We start from the raw sequence: 20,810 nt of genomic DNA, 5'->3' as shown, positions 1-20,810 counted from the left end.
GAAGAAGAGAAACCAATATACAACGAAGGTATTGCACATAGATGATCAACAGCAGTGTCAGGGTGGATGTGTTGGGGAAGTCTTTACACACTCTTAGTTTGCATTAAGAGTTCTGACAGCCCTCGGGAAGAAGCTGTTCTTTAGTCTGTTGGTTTTGCACCTGATGGATCTGAGCCTTTTTCCAGAGGGCAGGATGTTGAAGAGGTGGAGGTTAGGATGGAGGTGGTCCTTTAAAATTGCCCTGGCTCTGGAGAGACATCTTGAGCTGGCAATTAAGTCCAGAGAGGGGAGTGGACAGCCGATTACCTTCTCTGCAGTTCTGATGACCCTCTGTAGTCTCTTCTTGTCAGCTGTTGTGCAACCAGCGTACCACACAGGGATGGCGTGCACCAGCACACTCTCGATAGTGGCACAGTAGAAGGACACTAGGAGTTCAGTCTGCAGCCTGTTCCATCTCAGAACCCTCAAGAAATGGAGGCGCTGCTGGGTTTTCTTTACTAGGGCTGATGTGTTTGTGGACCAGGACAGGTCCTTGGATATGTGGGTGCCGAGGAACTTAAAGGAGGACACCCTCTCCATATAGTCACCTTTTATGGATAGGGGAGGGGGATCAGTTCTTGTTTTGCGGAAGTCCATGACCACTTCCTTGGTTTTCTTGGTGTTTAGGGTGAGGTGATTGTAGTTACACCATTCTGACAGTCGCTGGACCTCATCCCTGTAGGCGGTGTCATCATCGTTGGTGATGAGCCCCATCAGAGTGGTGTCATCTGCAAATTTGATGATGATGTTGCAGGGGTGCGTAGCGGTGCAGTCACTGCTGTTCCATCACATCCCAAAGGTGCTCTTTGGGACTGTTCAAGAAGACGATATGAAATTTGAGACTGGCTTGTTTTTCTGCTGTAACCAGTCATCAGAAGATGAGTACGCTATGTTCATAAAGAAATGGACAACAATCCTTAGGTAGGCTGTGGTGTTTAAACAATGTTCAGTTGTTACTAAGGAGCCCATCCTGTATCGAGAAAATTGAAGTTGAGAAAATTGAAAAATGCTGGTGTTAAACCAACAGCCTTTTAGCTTGAACTGTTCACACAAAGCAGGATGAATCATGTTTTTTTGTTTCTAAGTTCTCACTCTGCTGTACCACTTAATGTCCTGGCAGAAATTGAGACTAATCATACCTAGCAATGTTTCTTCAATCTTCTATTGTCCAATTTTTGTTGAGCTTGTGTGAACTATAGCCTAATTTTCCTGTTCTTAGCTGACAGGAGAGATGCATCAAGGTTCGATATGTTGTGCATTCAGAGATGCTCTTCTGCATACCTTGGTTGTAACAAGTGGTTATTTGATTAACATTTGTCATCTTATCAGCTCAAAGCAGTCTGACTCTGACATAGGCAAGGTTTTTTCAGCAAGAGAACCGCTGCTCACTGGATATTTTCTCTTTTTTGTACCATTCTCTGTCAGCCCTCGAGATGATTGTGTGGGACAATAAACAAAATCTGCACTTTCTACAATGATAAAAACCAGCCAGTCTGTCACCAACAACCATGCATTGTTCAGGGTAATTTAAATGACATTTCTTCCCCATTTTAAATCATGGTTTAGAATGGGAACGTCAACAGGCCACCTTGAGCATGTCTTCATACCTAAATGCACTGAGTTGCTGGCATGTGACTGAGCAGTTGAACAGATGTACCTAACAGAATGATGAATGAGTGTATTTCAACACTTTTGGATTATATTATATGTATTGCTTTTATTACTCTTCCTTGTAATGACAATATGCATAAATGAAGAGTTTGATGTAATTTCAGTTCTATGGCTTTATTTGCATCTTGCATTTCTGGGGTTAGTCTGATGACATCACACCACATGGAGAGAGGTTGGCTGAAGTAATGTGGTGCAACGTAATGTAATCCCAGTAATGAGAGTTGAGGACATGTGTGACAGTTTTGGAATCCTGCTTGCAGTGTGTGTGTGTGTGTGTGTGTGTGTGTGTGTGTGTGTGTGTGTGTGTGTGTGTGTGTGTGTGTGCACCAAATCAGAAATGTATAGAGATGGGGAGGTGATTACAGTCATGACACTGGGGATTGGATTTTGGAGGATTACATGCACGCACACTCTGACACACACAGACACAGTTTTCCTGACGACACAAGTCTAAATGCAGGGCTAATACTGTCATACAAAGGGGTCAGAGAGGGAGACAGACCAGGAGAGGGAAGTAAGGGATGGATATGTACTGAGGGATCATGAGGCATTATGTCAAAAGCATCACAAAAGTAAAGCAGCTTGTATATTTGACTGCTGCTCTCTTCCCTTTCCTTTTCTCTTCTTCTCCCACCCTCCTTTCCAGGCAGTAGCCTGCCAGCATGGCCCTTCCCAGGGGACATCCTCCTCCTTCCCCCTGGCCCCCTCTCTTCCTCCTTCTCCTCTTCCTTCTCCTCCTTATCTCCTCCCCGCTTCCTCTGCAGGCTCGGCCGCTCCTCCTGCACCCGTCCATCAATGTCGCGGTGGTGTTCAGCGGCTCTAGCTACCAGAATGAGGTTAGAGGTCGTCTCAGTGGAGAGAATTTTGTCGACCTTCCCGTAGTGGTCAGCCCTGTAACGGTGCTGGTCAATGACACCAACCCTCGTGACCTGCTGACACGTCTCTGCGATACCATGGCAACGGAAAAGCTGCACGGTGTGGTGTTTGAGGATGATGTGGGCTCGGGTACCGGCGCTCAGGTAAGAATAATTTATGCATTTTTGTGTTTTCTGATCCGACATCCTCTCCAGAGTCATGGTGTTCAGTCACCCAGATCCATTTCCTAAAGCTGCACGAGGCAAGACTTTATGTAAAAAAGCATCTGTCCTGTCCTAAATCACAAAGAGGAACAAATTGAGATGCCAAGCGTGTACTAAATGCTTACTTTTACTTGCTGTCTTTGCAGAAATTAAATTATGGTGTCGGTAGGGTTTCAGATCGTAAAGGGAAGAGATGTTGCATTAAATCAAAGCAGTATTTTAGAGGATTTATTAACCTAAAAAAGGCATTGTTCTCAGCTTAAATGAAGTCGTAGGAAAAAGTATAGCTAGCATAGAGTTACCAAAAACATCATCCAAAGATTTGTTTTATCACTGAAATCTCCTAAAAAGAATTTTGCTGAAAAAAGTGAAATGTTTTATGAGTGCATTAGAAGTAAAACGCTTGAAACAGGTTTATTATTTGATATGCCTTTTAATGTTAATACCATAGAATTGAAGCTTGCATTTAATTGTTAGCACATATTCTTTTACTAATAAAGAGCAAGGTCTCTGATTTACCATTAAACTATTGCCATAACTCCAACAACAGCCAGTAAAAACCAGACACCTCAAAGAAAACTGTGGCAATAGAGAATCTACTATGGAAGCACGCATGGGTAGACGTGGTACATGTAGGTTTTGGCCGCTACATGCTATTTTTTGGATTTTGTTGCTGCTATTTTAATGCAACAATTTTCCCTTCATAGATGCCTGGATCGCTGAGCAACTTTGCACTTCACAGTCAAATTCTTCTTCTTTTGCAAACATCCATTCATCCACCCATCCATCCAAGTCAAGTTTGTGATAGGGTTGGAGCCTGTGACATTAAAATGAACAACAATAGTTAATTTAGAATCACCAACTGTTTTACCACACAAGCCAGAGAACCCATGCAGGCGCAGGGAGAACTATGCAATCACATAAAGAGGCTCCTGGGGGATTTGAACCCAGGACCTTCTTGCCACCATGTTGCCCATTTGCCCCCCAAGTTTCGGCTAGTCACCCTATCTACAAGAAGTCACCACAGCGGAAAGCTCCACATGGTTGAGTTGGCAGATTTTGTGACCTCCCCTATTAGTAATTTTAATACAAATTCTGAGTGTAGTATAATAATAATTACATGAAAACAAAACTGGAGCTCTACAAGTTTTGAAACCATTACCTTTTTAAAACATCTGAAAGACTTGTTATTATGTTTTATATTTATTTTATTTTTTTTTTATTTATTTTATTTTATTTTATTTTTATTATGTATTATTTTATTAATGCCGGTTAAGGTTTGCCTGACAAAATTGGTGCTTTTCAAGTGCTGTTTTGATTTAAACAAAAAAAAGGTGCTTAGTTTGCCATTAAACTGGCAATCGATCAGTTTCTGGATTGAATATGAATTTTACATCCTGGTCTTTCGACCACTACTAATTGGTAAAACTATATTAATGAATATGAGTTATTCTGGTGCAACACTTTCATCTTCTTTTATTCAAATATGAAATCTGTTTGTTTTAATCTTTCAGGTGGCAGAAGTAGCACAGATCTTGGACTTCCTCTCCACACAGACAGCTCTGCCAATTGTGGGCATCAGTGGTGGGTCTGCAGTCGTCATACCGTATAAGGTACTGTGAAAACAATGAGACTTTCAATCTTCTCAACACTGTCCCACCACCAGGATCGAGCCTAAATTGGACCTTCGCACCACACTCGTGAATGCATTTCAGTCAGAGGTATCAAAATAATACTAGTCACATATGTATAATGAGGGAAAAACAACTTCTTGGCATAAGATGAACAACAACCTGCAATATAAATCCTGTCAGCAGCAGCACTCGCTCTTCACAGCCTCCTGTCTTAGTCAGAACTCTTTTGCACCAGCATCACTCAGCTTAAAACAACTTAAGTAGGTCAGAGCGGTGAAACCTACTTTGGCAAGCAACTCGCTGCATGCAAATATTTGGATATGAGCAATACAGATGGGTGAATTATCAGCGATGACTAGAGCCTTCGACCCTCATCATCTCGTCTAATCCGTGGCTGGGAAAAGTCTTGAGTTGTGGGAAAGGAAACTTCGTAAGGGGAGACAAGTGCTACGGGTGATCTGTGCTTCAATCAATCATGTCTACACAGTCGAAGACCAGCAGGTTTTTCCCGCTATGATTTAGCATGTATCTCATTGATGAATAGAAATGGAGAGCAGCGAGCTGTGTAGTTAGATTGTAAAGAAGAGATTGATGACACCAGATGGATTCTTAATCTTTACTTTTTCTCCACTTTGTGGTGGGAATGTGGCTCCGTCTCTACTTCCTTTCACACTCTAAGCTTTCGGCTCATCTCCCCTTCCTTCCTTTAATTGCTTAACTGCTATCTCCAACACCTTGTATTTATAGAAACAACTCTCAAACACATGCAAATGAATACTGTCACATATGAGAAGTACACACACACACACACACACACATACACACAGTCAAATGGGTTCATTCCTACACCTATCAACCAATCGAAACTTGTATAGCCCTGTGGCTATAAATTCCACCCCCAGCAACATTTTGTAAACCACAGTAATTGTTTTTATCATCTTCCTGTTGATGTCACGTCATAGATAGGCATTAAACAGGAGGAGTTGTAACTGCAGGAGAGTGATTGATTTGCTGTATTTTGATGGCAGAGTGAGTGAATAAGAGACAGACAGAAGAGAAAGATGCCTCGATGAAGCTTGGCTGACAGGTGCCCAAAGGCAGTGTTTTACTGTCTCATAGCTGAGTCTCTTTTGTGAGTGAAATAGTCCTCCTTGTTTCCATAATTCTCTCTCTTCCTCCCCCCCCTGTTGGTTAGTTCACTTCTAACCCTGTCTCTTTCCCCCATGCATTTCATATTTTGCTTTGGTCTCTCTACACCTTCACTGCTTTCTTCTTTTCCTCCATCACCTTCGCTCCTTGAATCTACTTCTTTTTTTTTTGCATGCTGGCAGAGTCTATTAAGACTGTGGCTTGAAGTAAGCCAGAGGCCTGTGCTCCTTTTTGCTCACTTGGAGCTCTAGGACAGCATTAAACTGTTAATTAGAGCCTTCAGGAGGCTGAAGCACCCTGTAGCGCTTACCATTTATCCCCAAATCCAAACCATTCACTCATCTTTTCCCTCAATTTTTTCTGTCCCTCTGAAAACTTCTCCAAGCCATTTACCTCAGATCTGCTTTTAACACACATCTCACACAGTTCTTCTGCTGCCTCCAGAATATTTTTGTCAAATTTCATCATCGATCACTGGTCTCTGGTTGGTAATTTGCAGAGCCAATCACAAAACCTGTCAACTTGACAGCGAGCAAACACAAACAAGCAGGTGTGACGTTGCCCCTGAGAAGTCCAAAGTGTTGAGTGGTGGTTCTCTGTAGAACACAAAGAGAAAAGCATTTTCCTGTGGCCTGCATGTCGAAGGCATTATTTTACCCTTACCCTCATACTCCTCTTCAGTCTCTCTATATGCTCCTTTGTTGTCCGGAAGAAGAAAAAAAAAAGCTTGTCAGAGGTGTCTGGCACAATGGGACAGGTGGGTTGGATGGAGAAAGACATGCCCGTGAGTGCATGATTCTGTTAAGGGATAAAAGAGCTCAATAGTGCTTGATTATCAATAGGCCTGATGATGATGAATATCTTTGATAGTGGGTTTAAAAAGAAGCAGCAGCCGCCCGAGCCGCCTATTTATGGCTCCTGTCTCAGTGATCTTTCTATGGTGAACAACAAGGAAGGAGGGAATGAGACAAAGATGAAAAGATTGAAGGCTGGAGAGGAAGTGTGTCTTTTGTCAGACGGCACATACATCAAGCAAAAGCGAAGAAGAGGAAATTAAAGGTTAAGGAAGCGCTGAAAAACAGCATAAAGGCTGTTCAATGGGGCCTGCGAGGGAAGGAGGGAAAAAAATGTAGTGACGTGTCTCTCGGAGGAGTTAGAAATCAGAGATTGAGCGTGTTTTCTGTTTGTGTGTTCTTGGCTGGCTGGTTGTCAGTCACTGCAGTGTGCTGGGCGATCATTAGAGGGTGCTACTTCCAGATGTCGAGTCGTGGGAGCAGTGGAGCAGGAGGCGACAGAGAGGAGATGAGGATGGGGGCAGGAGCACGGTGCCGACGAGGCTGCAGGGGGAACAACAAGAAACTTTAATAACAAAACTTTAATTCAGTTGGAATAAAATTCTAACATCTGATATATGAATATTCTAATTATGATGGCAGTGATTGCGATAATAACTGTATTCAGTCTGAGGAAAAGATGCATCTTCAGAGTTGATGGGTTTTATGTTTTCAGAAACGTCACTTGGCCAAAAGTATGCAGACAACACCAAAATATCAGACAATCCAAGTGTTAAACACGGGTTTTGTTAAGGGTGTTTTATCAAAGTATGGTTATGAGTACCCCAAAACATAGGGTTGGGGTTGTCAAGTAATGCATTACACATCAATCTTTTCTTAAAAGTAACGGAGTATGTCATTTAATTACTTACCAGAGAACGCAATTTGTTAAACTATCTTTTACAGTGTAAAGCGTATGAACAAAAGGGCAACAAAGCAAAGATGAAAACTAGCTCAAAGAGAAGTTCAGGGTCTGGCTGCTGGGTCGGGGTCGGCATGCACTCAGCTTTACAATGACTTTGAGCTCTCAGCTAGCTTTGCATTAGCATCCTGTCTGTGCAGATGGCTATAAAGAGCCAATGTGTTAGCAGTATAATGCAGTTGTTTCTGTTCTGCATGCAGTTTGCACTTTAGAATCACGCTCTGATCCTTTTGGGCAATAGAAATAAAAGTAATGTCAGTATCTCCAATCCTCAATAGCTGCAAATGTCTGACTTTTTTCTCTTTCTATCTGCCCAGCGTGCTGATAACTGATTAACTGATATGTAATTACTAAATTTAGTTCAGTAACGTTACTATGTTGCTAAAAATGTAATGTGATTACAGTATGTGTTACACCTAACACTGCCACTACACAATAGTTGTATGTTAGCTGCAAATGTATATGCAACAGTAATCTGGTTTCTCCAGCTATACTCTTCAAATTTCCAGCAGGAAAGTTTGTCCATGTTTCTGAAATGCCCCCTTTGCAACAACGACACGGGATGATGTCGTTGTTGCAAAGGGATTAAAAGCATTCTGTATTTATTATTCCACTGCAAACAATGAATCGGCTTCATAAAAGAACTATTAATTGTATAGGTTAATTAATTAGCAGATCAGGAGATTAACTGTTTTGAGGATTTAGATAACATTTTGAAGCCTGGGGCAGAGGTTTGCTCCAATTGGCGTCAGTGTTACTGACGCCAGTAGAGTCTGTTGGGGGCCAAGGCAAAAATTCACAGGGGAGTCCTCCAACCAGAGTTCGTCATCATTTGTGTTATAAATAAATACATAACTAAATAACTAACTAAATAAAATAAATGTAAGGGATTTTTTTTGGCTTAACAGAAAATGACAAAAAAGCAGCATATCAGGTAATTTGGAATCTTCAGAGTGCACATATAGTATAATCAATCATTTGGAGGGGGCACCCTATCCTTCGCTTTTGCTGCTGGTGTTATAAATGTAATGATTCTGAGAAAAGATAACAAAGAGACACTGGAAAAGATTCTTATACCAGTAACATATTAATACCATTAAATTATATTTGAGCACAAATTCAACTTTTGAATGTTGTTCTTGGGCACAGCATCCACAGTATAGCTCTACTTTTTGGATCTTTTTGATAGAACTGTAATAGTTCCAGTACAAAGGATACTTATGTGCTGGGGACTGCACTACAGATACAGAAAATACAATAGTAGACACACACAACAATGTATATATAGCACTATAATTTACATGACTAGATCTAGTAACTTAGAGTACATGTCCAAATTTCTTTGCATCAAAATTTCATAAGTTCTGTCAAACCTTAACATTTAGCTCAAATGCAACTTTAATGTTAACTAAAAAAAGATTTCAGAAAATTTTCATTCTCCAAATCACTCAGTTACTGGTGTCCTACAGAAAAAGATGTAAAACATTACTCTACAAATGGCAGAGACCATCTTCAGTTCAGCAACAATGCCTAAGGCCAAGCTGAGTGGTTATATTGTTAACGCTGTACTAGCGTCTATATTCTTTCACACATATTCCCATTAGGATTCAGGTGGGGCTCTATGGTGGCTCTGAACGTCATTCACTGCAAATGAAGAAGCTGCAAGCAGCTGAATGCTTTGCTGGTGGCATGCTGTGCCCCTCATCGGAGCTCAATGTTGGCGTCTGGCTCTCAGCTGATGTTCTAGTACATCACAGAAGTGCTGGATAGGGTTGAGGTCAGGGCTCAATGCCTGTCCACACTGTTGTCTATAATCAAGCGAAGCCTGCTAGCTAGGTCAGGCCGCTCGAGCTGCATTATGTCATAGACACATAACATGCCTGACTCTCCCACTTTGGTGGTGAATTAAAGCTGCAAAATGTCCCATCCCTCTCTCTCCTGCTCCACATCACTACCTGCTATTTCAATCCCTCCACCACCCTGCAGCCACATGCAGGCACCAGGGGAGTATTTACTTACAACTCCCCAATTTCCTTCCCAATTTGCAGTAGGTATGTCACCAGAATCAGCCATTTTTATACTTGATACGTTTTAATACCAAAATTCTAAAATCACAACTGTACATTTTTTAATCACCTGCAAGTGTTCTCGTCTGTCATCACTGCATTCACTAGAAATACTAGACATAACCATAGCAAAATCCCCAGTGGAAGATTGTAACCAGCGTGCCATGATACACCGTAAAAAAAAAAAATCCTAAAAAAAACAGTAATATTCTGGCAGCTGGGGTGCCAAAATAATACCAGAAAATAACAGAAAATAACTTTCTCATAAAAATACGGTTATTTTCAGTAATGACAATATAGTTCGTTGCCCTAATTTTACATGGGATTTTGCCTTTTCCGGGTGCTTTTAAACATTAAATTAGGAACATTTTAATGTGATTAAACAATGAAATTACCTATAAACAAGGTCAATGAATGCGGCAATATGAATAATAATACTTAAATGTACAGAAATATACAGTTAACAGTTGGTTTAAATAATAATAATAATAATAATAATAATAATAATAATAATAATAATAATAATAATAATAATGGATTGCATTTATATAGCGCTTTACAATTCCACTATTCATTCTCTCTCACATTCACACACTGGTGGAGGCAAGCTACAGTCGTAGCCACAGCTGCCCTGGGACAGACTGACAGAGGCGAGGCTGCCATATCGCACCATCTGGCCATCACCAGTAGGTGATCCACTATTTCTGGTATCATCACATCTAACATTACTTTAATTATTATTTAGAATAGAATAGAATAGAATTCAACTTTATTGTCATTGCACATGCACAGGTACAGGGCAACGAAATGCAGTTTAATTTAATATTATTAAATCTCCATAATGTAATTTACTTAACCATTAATTCTCCAAGTATCTTGAAATCTACTGAAAAGATGATAGTAGAGAGCATGCAATAACAATATTCAATTTTAGTCACTTACAGTTATTTATTCACCTTTCAATCACTTTAATGTTAAAACTGTGTAATTTTAAAACTGTATATACTGTATATTCTGTGTATTTGTTATCTCACTCTCATTGCCTGTTCTTATTGTCCTTATATTCAACATTATGCTGCTCTGTTGTATGTTAATTGCCCCTTGGGGATAAATAAAGTCTTTCTAATTCTGATAACAAGTCAGTTCAAAATCCAATATGGGTGTTAATGGGTTAGAGTCTGTGTAGGCTACATATATGATTCACGTAATTTTGAGAACCTTTAAATTGATCCAAGAAGCAAACAAAAGACAATTACTTCTTCCAACGAAAAGACTTAAGCAGTTGAAGAGATAAAGATTAAAAAAAAAACCATGAGGCATAGGAACATATTACGTCCACAGTGAAGTGGACATAATAGCAATGACGTGATAGAAAAACTACCTCATCACCTCACCTCATCTTAAAAAATGTCTTTCTGAAAAAAACAAAACAAATAGTTTTCACTTGACATAAATATAAAGAGCATCATTGCTTTTGTAAATTGGGTTGAGTTCACTCTTAAAATAATGACAGAGGGTAGTAAATTATTTTAATAGCCGCCGTGAAACATTTTGGGAAAGGAGGAATTAATTAACTGCAGATGACAGCTCTTATCTGCTCTCGTGAAGCACTATTAAATCTCTCTGTTTTGCGCCATAAATGTTTGATCACTCACAAACAAGCTTTTGTTTGTTACAGTTACAAACATCAAATAATGAGCGACTGCACTGGCAGGCGATGATACGGTCTGGAATTTAAAAAAAAAGAAAAGCTGACAGCTTTATGTGGATGCCAGTAAACATGGACAAAAGTGCCTTTAAACTGTGAACATGATGGATTTTTGAAGCAAAGAAAGCGTTGAGTTCGAGCATTCGAGCATATAAGATCATCTATTACAATTTGAGGCTGTCAGTGGAAGATTATATTCAAGGGTTACCGTCTGAGGACTGGCTGCAGTCTAAGGTCACACGCTGGTCGTGATTTTGGTTCAAAGTGATGATGTGAGCCAGACAACTGTCACTGGATCACAGTGTACGTTTCTTTTTTAGGAGTTTGTTTCTGCTGCCAGACTGACCCGCTTTCTCTGTCTGTCCTTCTGCACCTCTGTTTCCTCTCTCCACCGCCTCCCTTCTGGCTCTCCCTCGGCCTCATGATCCAGAAACCACAGCACTCTATAAACAGGTCATGAGAAGAACAGAGCTGCTGCATTCACGTTGGATACAGTTTTCCATTGCTGGGAATAAAATCACATTAATGGCCAAATCCAATGAGTATGACCCAATAATTTCTAAAAGGCAGTCGGTCAAAGTAGTAATAAAAGTATTTCAGTAGTTTAATACTTTTCCTGACATCATGAAGAGATAAATGTCACTATATAAAGGACAAGTAAGTCCCCTAAAAACATTTCCATCAACTTCCATCGAATGTGCTTGATTTCTTCCACCAACCCCAATGCACCAAAAGATAATCTGATTCTGTCGCTGATGCTCAAGTCATCACAACTACTTTTGAAATACTGCCTGAGATCATTTCTTTTGAAGATATAGTCCCTTTCAAGAGAGAAGCTGTCACCAAGACCATGTCTTCAAAAATATATCTGTGATTATCGTAGCTTTAATGTCGGATAACTTGATGAAAAAAGAAAAAAAAATTGACGAGAGCCTCCTTTCTTTCCTTTCTTTGTTTGTGCATCGGCCTTAGCATATTTAGAAAGATACATCAATTTTTACCTTCTTACAATAAAAAAAATTTCTGTGTCAAAGACCCAAAGGTGTAGACTGAAATGATCATGGTTGAAAAACACATTTATGCTTTGTTAAAACTTTACACCCAGACAAGAGGGTGTTAAATGTTGCCACATTTTTTAACCAACTTCGAGCAAAAGTACCATGGTATGTATCATAAATTCAGGGAGTCAGGTAGGAACTAATTTTTCATGGAATGAAAAATTAAACAAAAAATGCGAAACCTTTGCAGTTTACTGGCGTGATTTGTGCCTGTTTGTCCTTTAATACACACGGCTCACTCATTACAAAGTTGTCTTTTTTTTGGTGATGAAATTTTTTTTTTATCATTCTAGAGGGTATGAATTTCAGATTTCAGAAATAATGTAAATTATATGCCATTGTCTTTGGAGTCAACATGTTAGAAAGCACATTTTATCATTACTGCATCATTAAAATGCCAAAAGAGGGAATATCTCATACCCCCAGTGACACTGCAGAGACTGTGGAGCAGGTTGTTCACTAATTGCAGGGTTAGTGGTTAAATCCCAGGCCTCTCCATGTGCCAATGTAAGTGTCCTTGGGCTAGACATATAGGGCCATGTTGCTCCTGCTAATACGCAAGCACCTTTTATCATGGGCATGTTGTTATTACCCTTTGAAAGGGTGGACGAGAATCATATTTTATAATCTAGCTAGGGTTTAAAGATGGTGTTTGACAGCGAACCATTTACAGAAACACCATTATTGGATTTTCCTGTTAAATTGTCACATTCAGTATATTACACATTTGGTGTACCTCCAGAAAAGTGCCTTTATTTTTACTGTAGTTTTTATATTGTTAAGCACTTTGTGCAGCATCGGCTGTTTGAAATGTGCTATATAAATAAATTTGACCTTGACCTTTGACCTTTAAAAAATATAGATTTTGTGGGGAGAGCTGGCTTTCATGCCTCATTTTTGTTAAGAGTGCACTATACACTCACTGGCCACTTTATTAGATTCACCTTCAGTTCCTGGGTTGGACTGGGTTGTGCAATTTTGGTGAGGTATGTGAATTGCAGCCTCAGTTTCCTGTTTTTTTCTTTAGTTGACAGAAGTGGTCTTCTGCTGCTTCATGGTTTGAGCTGTTGTGCATTCAGCGATGCTCTTCTGCATACCTTGATTGTAATGCGTGGTTATTTGAGGTACTGTTGTCTTCCTATTAGCTCAAAGTAGTCTGCCCTCGCTGGATTTTTCTTCTCCTTTTTTTGGACCATTCTCTGTAAAGCCTAAAAATGTTTGTGTGAGAAACTGCTGGTCCCAAGAGACCAGCAGTTTCTAAAAGGCCAGCCTATGGAACACCAGGAACCAGGCCATGTTCAAAGTCAGTTAAATCCCATTTCTACCCACGTCTGAATTTCAGCAGATTGTCTTGACCATGTCTCGAGTCTCTGCTATGTGATTGGCTGATTAGATGTTTGCGTTAATGGGCAGTTGAACACCTAATAAAGTGGCTTGTGAGTGTAAATACATGCTAACAATATTGTTATTTTTATACATATTGATGTAATTTGTGAACTATCTGTGGCCATCAGATGCATTAATGGATGCTAATATTTGGCTGTGATTTGTGGTAGGGGGCTTTGTTAAGCAATTAAAATGGTAAATCTAGCAGACCTGTCTGGGTATTACTGTGTAATACATTTGTGTCCATATGTGAATGAGCATCTGTGTGTGCTTGACTGACACCAGTCACTCCACTGAGCAACGGTACAGTACAAAGTTCTCCCCGTGGAATGAGAGGACTGTGTGAGCAGCCACCATGTCCACAGTCTCCCTGTCATATTACCATACGCTGCTGCAGTAGGACTGCTAATTACACTTGTGTGTGACAGCCGCACTGCCAAGGTGGTGAGAACAAGACGGCTGGGAAGTGGAGGATGAAAAGAGGGAGGGTGAACTCTGTCTCTTTGTGTGGGTGTGTCACTGTGAGAGTTAGTCGAGAACAGGATTTTGTTGTAATTCTCATTTGATTTCACTATGGAAGAGAAAGTGAATGTCTTCAAACATGTTTGATTCTGATGTGACAAACTGAATAGTGATGAAGCACCGACTTGACCGAGGAGGTCACCGTGTTATTAGCTTGTTTAATAGCTCGGGCACAACTAATTGTATTTTTCTCTTCTAATGATGCACCTCACCGCTGCATAGACATACTAGCTGAAGTGGGGCACTATAGCTAACCAGGACTGCCAATCCACAGCCATTTTTTATTCATTCACTGACAGCCTCAGTATTGCTATTTTTATAGCTATTTTGATGCCTAGCCCAGTCCGTGGTCTGGTAGCATTTCAACTCTGGATAGAGGTGAGTTTCAAACAAGCACAGACAGAGATAAAATTGGTAGAAATTGAGTGAAAGAGTCTGGCTGTGATACTTCTGTGGTATTCCTCAGGCTGCAGAACTCTCTTGGGCTTTGCAGAGGCTCTGAGCTGTGAGAGAGGGAAAAGCAACAGGAAGGAGCGATGACAGTTAGTCACCTCTGAGACGAGAACAGACTGAAAAGATCTGAGACCTGGTCCCTAATGGCACTTGACAGTTTAACAGTAGCTCTTCTCTCTCTCATTCATTCTGTTTGCCTTCTTCTCTTGTGCATTACATGGTATAGTACATGTACTATACCATGTACATATTTTAAAAAGACAATATTGCCCTGATCTGCGTTTCTTGCACCAACCTCCCCATCTCCACCCATTATTAAATTAAAACATATCACTACTTGTGTCAAGACCCTGCATATTCTTGCACCTGCTTACATCACAGGTCTGCTTATGCCCTGCAGCACCATTAGGCCCCTTAGATCTCCAACTTCTTTTAACTATCACAGATGCGGGTCTAAAAAAAGATAGGGGCAAAGTGTCCAGACTGTGGAAATTTATGGTTAACTCTTTTGTCTGGTTTGGCTGTTTGAATCAAAGTGCAGCCAATGCTTAGTCTGTGTATGAGTGCACTGCTAAGAGGGATTTTGTTCATTCGGAGGTAAACTTCAGTTAGGTGTGAAAATGTACGCTAACGCCTAAAACATAAAGAGAGCAGCAGGACTGAATATTTCCACTTCAGAGACATTGAGAGCCAATTTGGGGAATCAAGGCCCTGGAAAAAATAAAAGCATTTTTTCCTTATAGGACATTTATTCCTATAGGGTGCAGGTATTTTTGACAGCTATCTGGTGTTAAGGAGCTATTGCTAACTAGTTGCTGTCATATGTGTAAAACTATAAAGGTGTGCTTCTGGTCACTTTTTAAACTGCCCAATTAAGGTTTTTTAAAGACACTGCTGAAATCTCTAAAGATCTTTTATTTCAAATGCAATCACCCGTGCATCACCCTCTTAAAATGTAGTCCTGTCTTTGTCTTTATTGGTTCTTAATTAATTGGTTATGTAAGACTGTTCCATGGTGACTTTTAACATGGACCGTTTTACAGCTGAGCAAGGGAACTAATTATTTAAATAGACTGTTCTGCAGCTGTAACAATGTTAAGATGTTGCTAAAATGAGGACAAGCGAGCAAGTTCATGTGAATATCTTGTCAGTTTGGCTTCTGTTGTGACAGGTTCAACACTGTACCAGGATTTTTTGTGTGCTGATTTACTCAGAATATTTTAGTTTTGTTCCATGGGTGAAAATATTTCACAACACAAATGAAATGAAACCCGTTGGGTACTCGATCTCAACACTTTTTTAAACCTCTGTGACAGCAAGCATGAGCCCCGCTAAAGAAGTCTGCTCTGAGCTGCTGTTGCATCATCCACCTTCAGAACCATGACAACCACAAGCATTGAATGAAGCACTCTTTTTCATTGCAGGCTGAAGGATCCTCTTTCTTGCAGATGGGAGTCTCCCTGGAGCAGCAGGTCAACTGCATATTCAAGGTATGGAAGTGCATTATTTTAAAGCTGACAAAAACTTAATTCTTTCAGTTTTGAGGAAAGAAAATTCTAGTTCATTAAATCTTAAGAGGGATGAGGCTGACAAGTCAATTGCAGATCCCCAATTTGAATTTGGAGTTTCCATAAACGAATACAATCTGCAGCAGACTTTTATTTTACAATTGGCAGGTATATTTTTTGATTGATGTTGTCATTACTGTCTTGATGTTAAACCCAAAGTTAGGCTCGATACATTTCTAAATAAAAAGAGGAATCACTTCGGCCGTACAATCAAAACAAAACCAAAAGCAACTCAATACCACAGACAGTATTCAAATTACTTGGACACTATGAATTCATGCGTTTGTCAGTGCAGTGCTGTTGTGAGGCTTTAAGCTAAGTAATGTGGTTTCTGTCATCTTGGTGTTTTGAAACCTGTAGACCTTATTTTCACCAGGTGACCTTAAAGTCATGTGTTTACTAAGGTTACAGAGCAGGCATCTGAGGGCCGTTTTACCATAGACTTCTGTACACCCAGAAGTCAGATGACAACATTTCTGCACCTCTGAAGCCTACTAGTTAACACTTTGTCTTAGTTGTTTAATCGAAATGGTAGTAAACTAAAGTTTTAGCCACAAGGAATAATTTCATAGGGAATGGAAACACTAGGAAACACAGGCAAAATCACAGGGAAGCATAGAGCAATGAGAAGTGAATACACAAACAAGGAAACTGAGGTAATGAGCCCAGGGGAAACTACACGGCAGGAACAAATAAAAGAAGAGACAAGTGAAGAAGAACTCTATCAAAAGAAAACACAGAAAGAACCAGAAACTGAAACATCGAGGAATCAAGATACTTTTTCATTCTCGTTGCCACATTTCTGAAAGCCAACATAATGTTAAACAGCAACAACAACAAGAATTCAGAGTTCACAACAGAAAAACCTTTGTCCAAAAAACAGCAATCAATTGCCTTTACCCCTTGAAACCAGTAGTTGCTGAGGGTAAAAGCAAAAGCCTCCTTGTGATTGCTTTGGTCACTTGCAACTTGCAGCAGTTGCACCTATCAAGCATAGATCATGTTTGCAGACACGCATAAGGTACTCGCCAAACAATATTGAGACTGAAAAATGAAAAACCAGAAACGGAGAATGTTTGTCTACAGAGCAAAAGTTGTGTTTTTGGAAACGTGCTGGCTGCAGCAAATTTTACTAACCTTTAGCCTTTCAAAAGTGTTTTAAGACATGTCGGCACCTTTATGCAAATTACAGCTGACTGCTGCAATCTGCTAGCGACTAAAGCAGCACCCTCTTTGTGACCTGTTTCACCTAGCAACAGCTCCAGGGCCCACTCACTGACTGTAACTGTACCTTTTCCCCCTTGTGATTGGTAGCTGAGGATGAGGAGAGATCATTTGGAAGAACTGAACATGATTTTTTAAGATGCAAAATTCAGACATTAATGACCCATAATAGCAGACAGTAGATATATTAATCTACTCTTTAAAACATAATACATTTGTCCAAGTTAGGGTTTACCATTTACTCTACTTCTTTACTTTTACTGCACCTTAGAGGATGTGACAATATTTTTTCTTGCAGCAGATATTGATAATTCTGCATGTGTCTGTTTCAGATGATGGAGGAGTATGACTGGGGCGAATTTGCTGTGATCACCAGCCTAATGCCGGGCTACGACACCTTTGTGGATATAGTTCAGTCCTACACAGATACTTCCTACTTCTTGTGGAATGTGCAGGATATAATGTCTCTGGAAATGTCCGTTGGAGCAAGTGACATGAAGCTCAAACGCATGCTTCAGCAGGTACGACAAGTCACTTTGAAATGTTAAGGGATTCTATTATCTGGGAGATTAAATCACAAGCTACTGTTTTCCTGTTTTAATGGGCAGTATGCATGAAACGCAGGGGCAGGAGGCAAGTAGTTGAGCCTATCCCAGGTGTCATAGGATGAGAGATGGGGTACACCGTGGCCAGGTCACCAATCTGTTGTAAGGCTTTCACACAGAGATAGACTAAAATGTTATTAGCTTTGTCTGTTGCCAGACGGCTATGACATTTTGTCTCTGTTCGAAGTAATGGCACTGGTTCAGGGTGGGTACTCTGAAGCATAATGTTGCAGCACTAATCTTTTTAACATTAACGTGTAATTTAACATAAAGCAATATGTTTTTGGAGTCGTTTTCAGTGCTCAGAACTGACCAAATACTGAGTAAAAAGTGAAAAGTACAAAATGAGTGAAAAGGAAAGTAATCAGCCTGCGAGAACAAAGCAAAACACAAACCTCCCAAATGGGAAACAAGCTGTGTTCTGGTGGCAGACTTGGAAAATTTGCCACAGGCATCCCTCCTGCCTCCATATGCAGACCCTAATATTGCTTAAAACAGGGAAGTTAGCTCTAGGTGTTCAATATTGCAGCAGCTGGGGAGACGAGGCATCTTGTGGACACCGTGAGCTTTCCTCTTTAATGAGAGCTGCTTCTTTTGTTGTATGTAAACTTAGTAAACATCTATGTTATCCAAGTTAGCTGCTTCTGATGACTTAGTAGTGCAGCGTGCTCAGGATATTCTGATTTATTGTCCATCTGCAGTTGGACTCCCAGGTTCTGCTGGCGTACTGCTCACACGAAGAGGCGCAGTACCTTTTTAAAAATGCCGCTGAGGTTGGTCTGTTGGGGCCAGGCTACATCTGGATCCTCCCCAGTCTGGCCGTGGGCAACCCTGACAGCTCTCCACCTGCCAGCTTTCCTATAGGTGTAATCGGTGTGATTACCGACCAGTGGAGGAAAAGCTTGCGGCAGAGAGTGAGGGAGGGTGTCGCCATCGTAGCCAAAGGGGCAGATAGTTTCAAGCGGCAATATGGTTTTATCCCCGAGGGACACGGTGACTGCAACAAGCCGGCTAAACACTCAGACAACTACACTCTGTTCAGGTGAAGCAACACTATGCAGGTGTTACTTGTTTTGTTACTCATTGAAATTTGTGCGAGTATAGCGCCTCTTTAGCATTGGTCTGAAATGCTAATTAATTTGGATTCATTATAAACAGTCTAGTCTGTCATGGATTAATGTATTAAGAGACAGTGAAATCACTCAGTGGGAACACTAGGCTGTCAGACCAATCACCTGCCGCTATCATCGCCTAATGAGCTACTTCCAGTCTCCTACATTAGATTAAGCTCCCGGGGGGAGCTTTAGATTTAATTAGCAGGTGATCATTGTATGTGCATGCATCCGTGTGAATGAATATGCATATTCTGATTTCTAGAAAGCAGAAGTCAAACTTCCTTGATTGCATACTGTTTATGTTTCTGTTGGGATTAGACACATGCTGAATGTGACTTGGGAGAGAAGAGATCTGTCGTTCAACAACCAAGGCTTCCTCTCAAACCCTTCTATGGTTATCATTTCTTTGGACCGGGACAGAATCTGGGACAAGGTACTGAGAAGCTTTAACTGAATTACACACACTGGCACAGAAACACACCATGAGCAGGGCAAGACAAAATGCATTTAAAATAAAATCTGGGATTTTGTTTCTCCTTCAAAATGTTTGCACTTTAACAGACATCATAAGTGTTGGTGTGGGTATGTGTATCATGCCTGTGTGCTCAGGCTTGTCATGACATGAGAAGAGCACAGTTGTTGTTTTTCTTTAGCAAAAATGATGGACATTACTTCCATAGGCTCAGAATCACAGCCTCTAAGTGTGAAAGCATCCAACTTAAAGATCTAATCTGGATAAATGCTGATAGTTTACACCTGAAAAACTGCATTAGACTTGAAGTTTGACATCATTATTTCAGATCAATAGAAGTGTGCATCTTTGTTTCCTGGTGAGGATGAATCCTTCCCGTTTCCTCATAACCATGCCTTGCAGCCTAGGGAGTGTTTTCAATCCCTTTTACGCACACAAGCGCACACACGCAGTCAAAGCCTGAGGGTGTATTGAAAAACAGACTGAACAGAGAGACCTAAACGTAATCTCACAGCTACAGTTGAACTCATTTATTTCTGCCCTGGAAAGACCAACCTACTTTATCAATGTCACCTCCTGGCTGGTGTGTGCATGTGTGTATATGTGTATGAACATGGACATGTCATTGTGCTGAAGTGGGGTTAGGATCGTCTGTGCTTGTAGATCCTAAAATCACGTATTCTCCCTCCCCATGTTAGTCCCCGAGCACAGGTATTGACGTTCACAAGTTACAGATAACAAGACATCTGACAAGATGCCATACAAGCATCTAAATTTTGCGAATCCTCTCCCTCCTTTTCAATCCCATCTCATTACAGCCCGATCTCTCGCCGCTTGTTCTCCCTCTCCTCTTTGTGTCAGGTATCTCATCCGTTATAATGACATGTCGTGGAGTACTTGCTCTTTTCAAGCTTCTCTCTTTTCATTGTGACAGCCTGACAGTTTAACATGCTGTTATTCCTTATCATCATCTGAAGGGTGCTGCTGGGTGACATTTGTCCCCTTTCACTGCCAGGATCCTCTCCCAGGTCTTATCTTGTATCAATTTTACACCTATAGACTCAACACAGTAAATACAAAGCAGCGATAATCAATAAAATTATATACACATGGGAGATGTGAATTGTCACACAGCTCTGCCTTTTATTTTTATTAACAATAGAGCTGCAATGTTTAAAGGAAAAACAGACTTCTTGCCCAACCCCAAAGAGTAGACAAGAGGGGTATAAGTGAGGTAAGTCGAATATAAAGTGGAGGAGGATCTCTTTTCTTCCTCTTTCCTTTGTTTTAACATGGCTAGATCACC

The 20,810-nt window shown here is 40.5% G+C and overlaps 1 protein-coding gene across 2 annotated transcripts in view; it reads left to right on the top strand.

The window, feature by feature from the left end:
- LOC113028189 (glutamate receptor ionotropic, NMDA 2C-like) overlaps positions 1–20,810 on the top strand; it is a 60,914-nt gene that overhangs the window by 9,763 nt on the left and 30,341 nt on the right. For both annotated transcript variants that reach the window (XM_026178255.2, XM_026178254.2), the window contains 6 exons: positions 2,357–2,729; positions 4,304–4,402; positions 15,945–16,010; positions 17,645–17,833; positions 18,619–18,959; positions 19,351–19,465. In XM_026178255.2, coding sequence (XP_026034040.1) covers positions 2,373–2,729; positions 4,304–4,402; positions 15,945–16,010; positions 17,645–17,833; positions 18,619–18,959; positions 19,351–19,465 — 1,167 coding nt within the window. In that variant the 5' untranslated portion in view covers positions 2,357–2,372. The remainder of the gene's footprint in view (positions 1–2,356; positions 2,730–4,303; positions 4,403–15,944; positions 16,011–17,644; positions 17,834–18,618; positions 18,960–19,350; positions 19,466–20,810) is intronic.

This window comes from Astatotilapia calliptera, chromosome 8 (assembly GCF_964374335.1).
Source record: "Astatotilapia calliptera chromosome 8, fAstCal68.1, whole genome shotgun sequence".
Lineage (NCBI taxonomy): Eukaryota > Metazoa > Chordata > Actinopteri > Cichliformes > Cichlidae > Astatotilapia > Astatotilapia calliptera.
The sequence above is the reverse complement of the archived record's forward strand: the minus strand, read 5'-3'. Positions and strand labels throughout refer to the sequence as shown.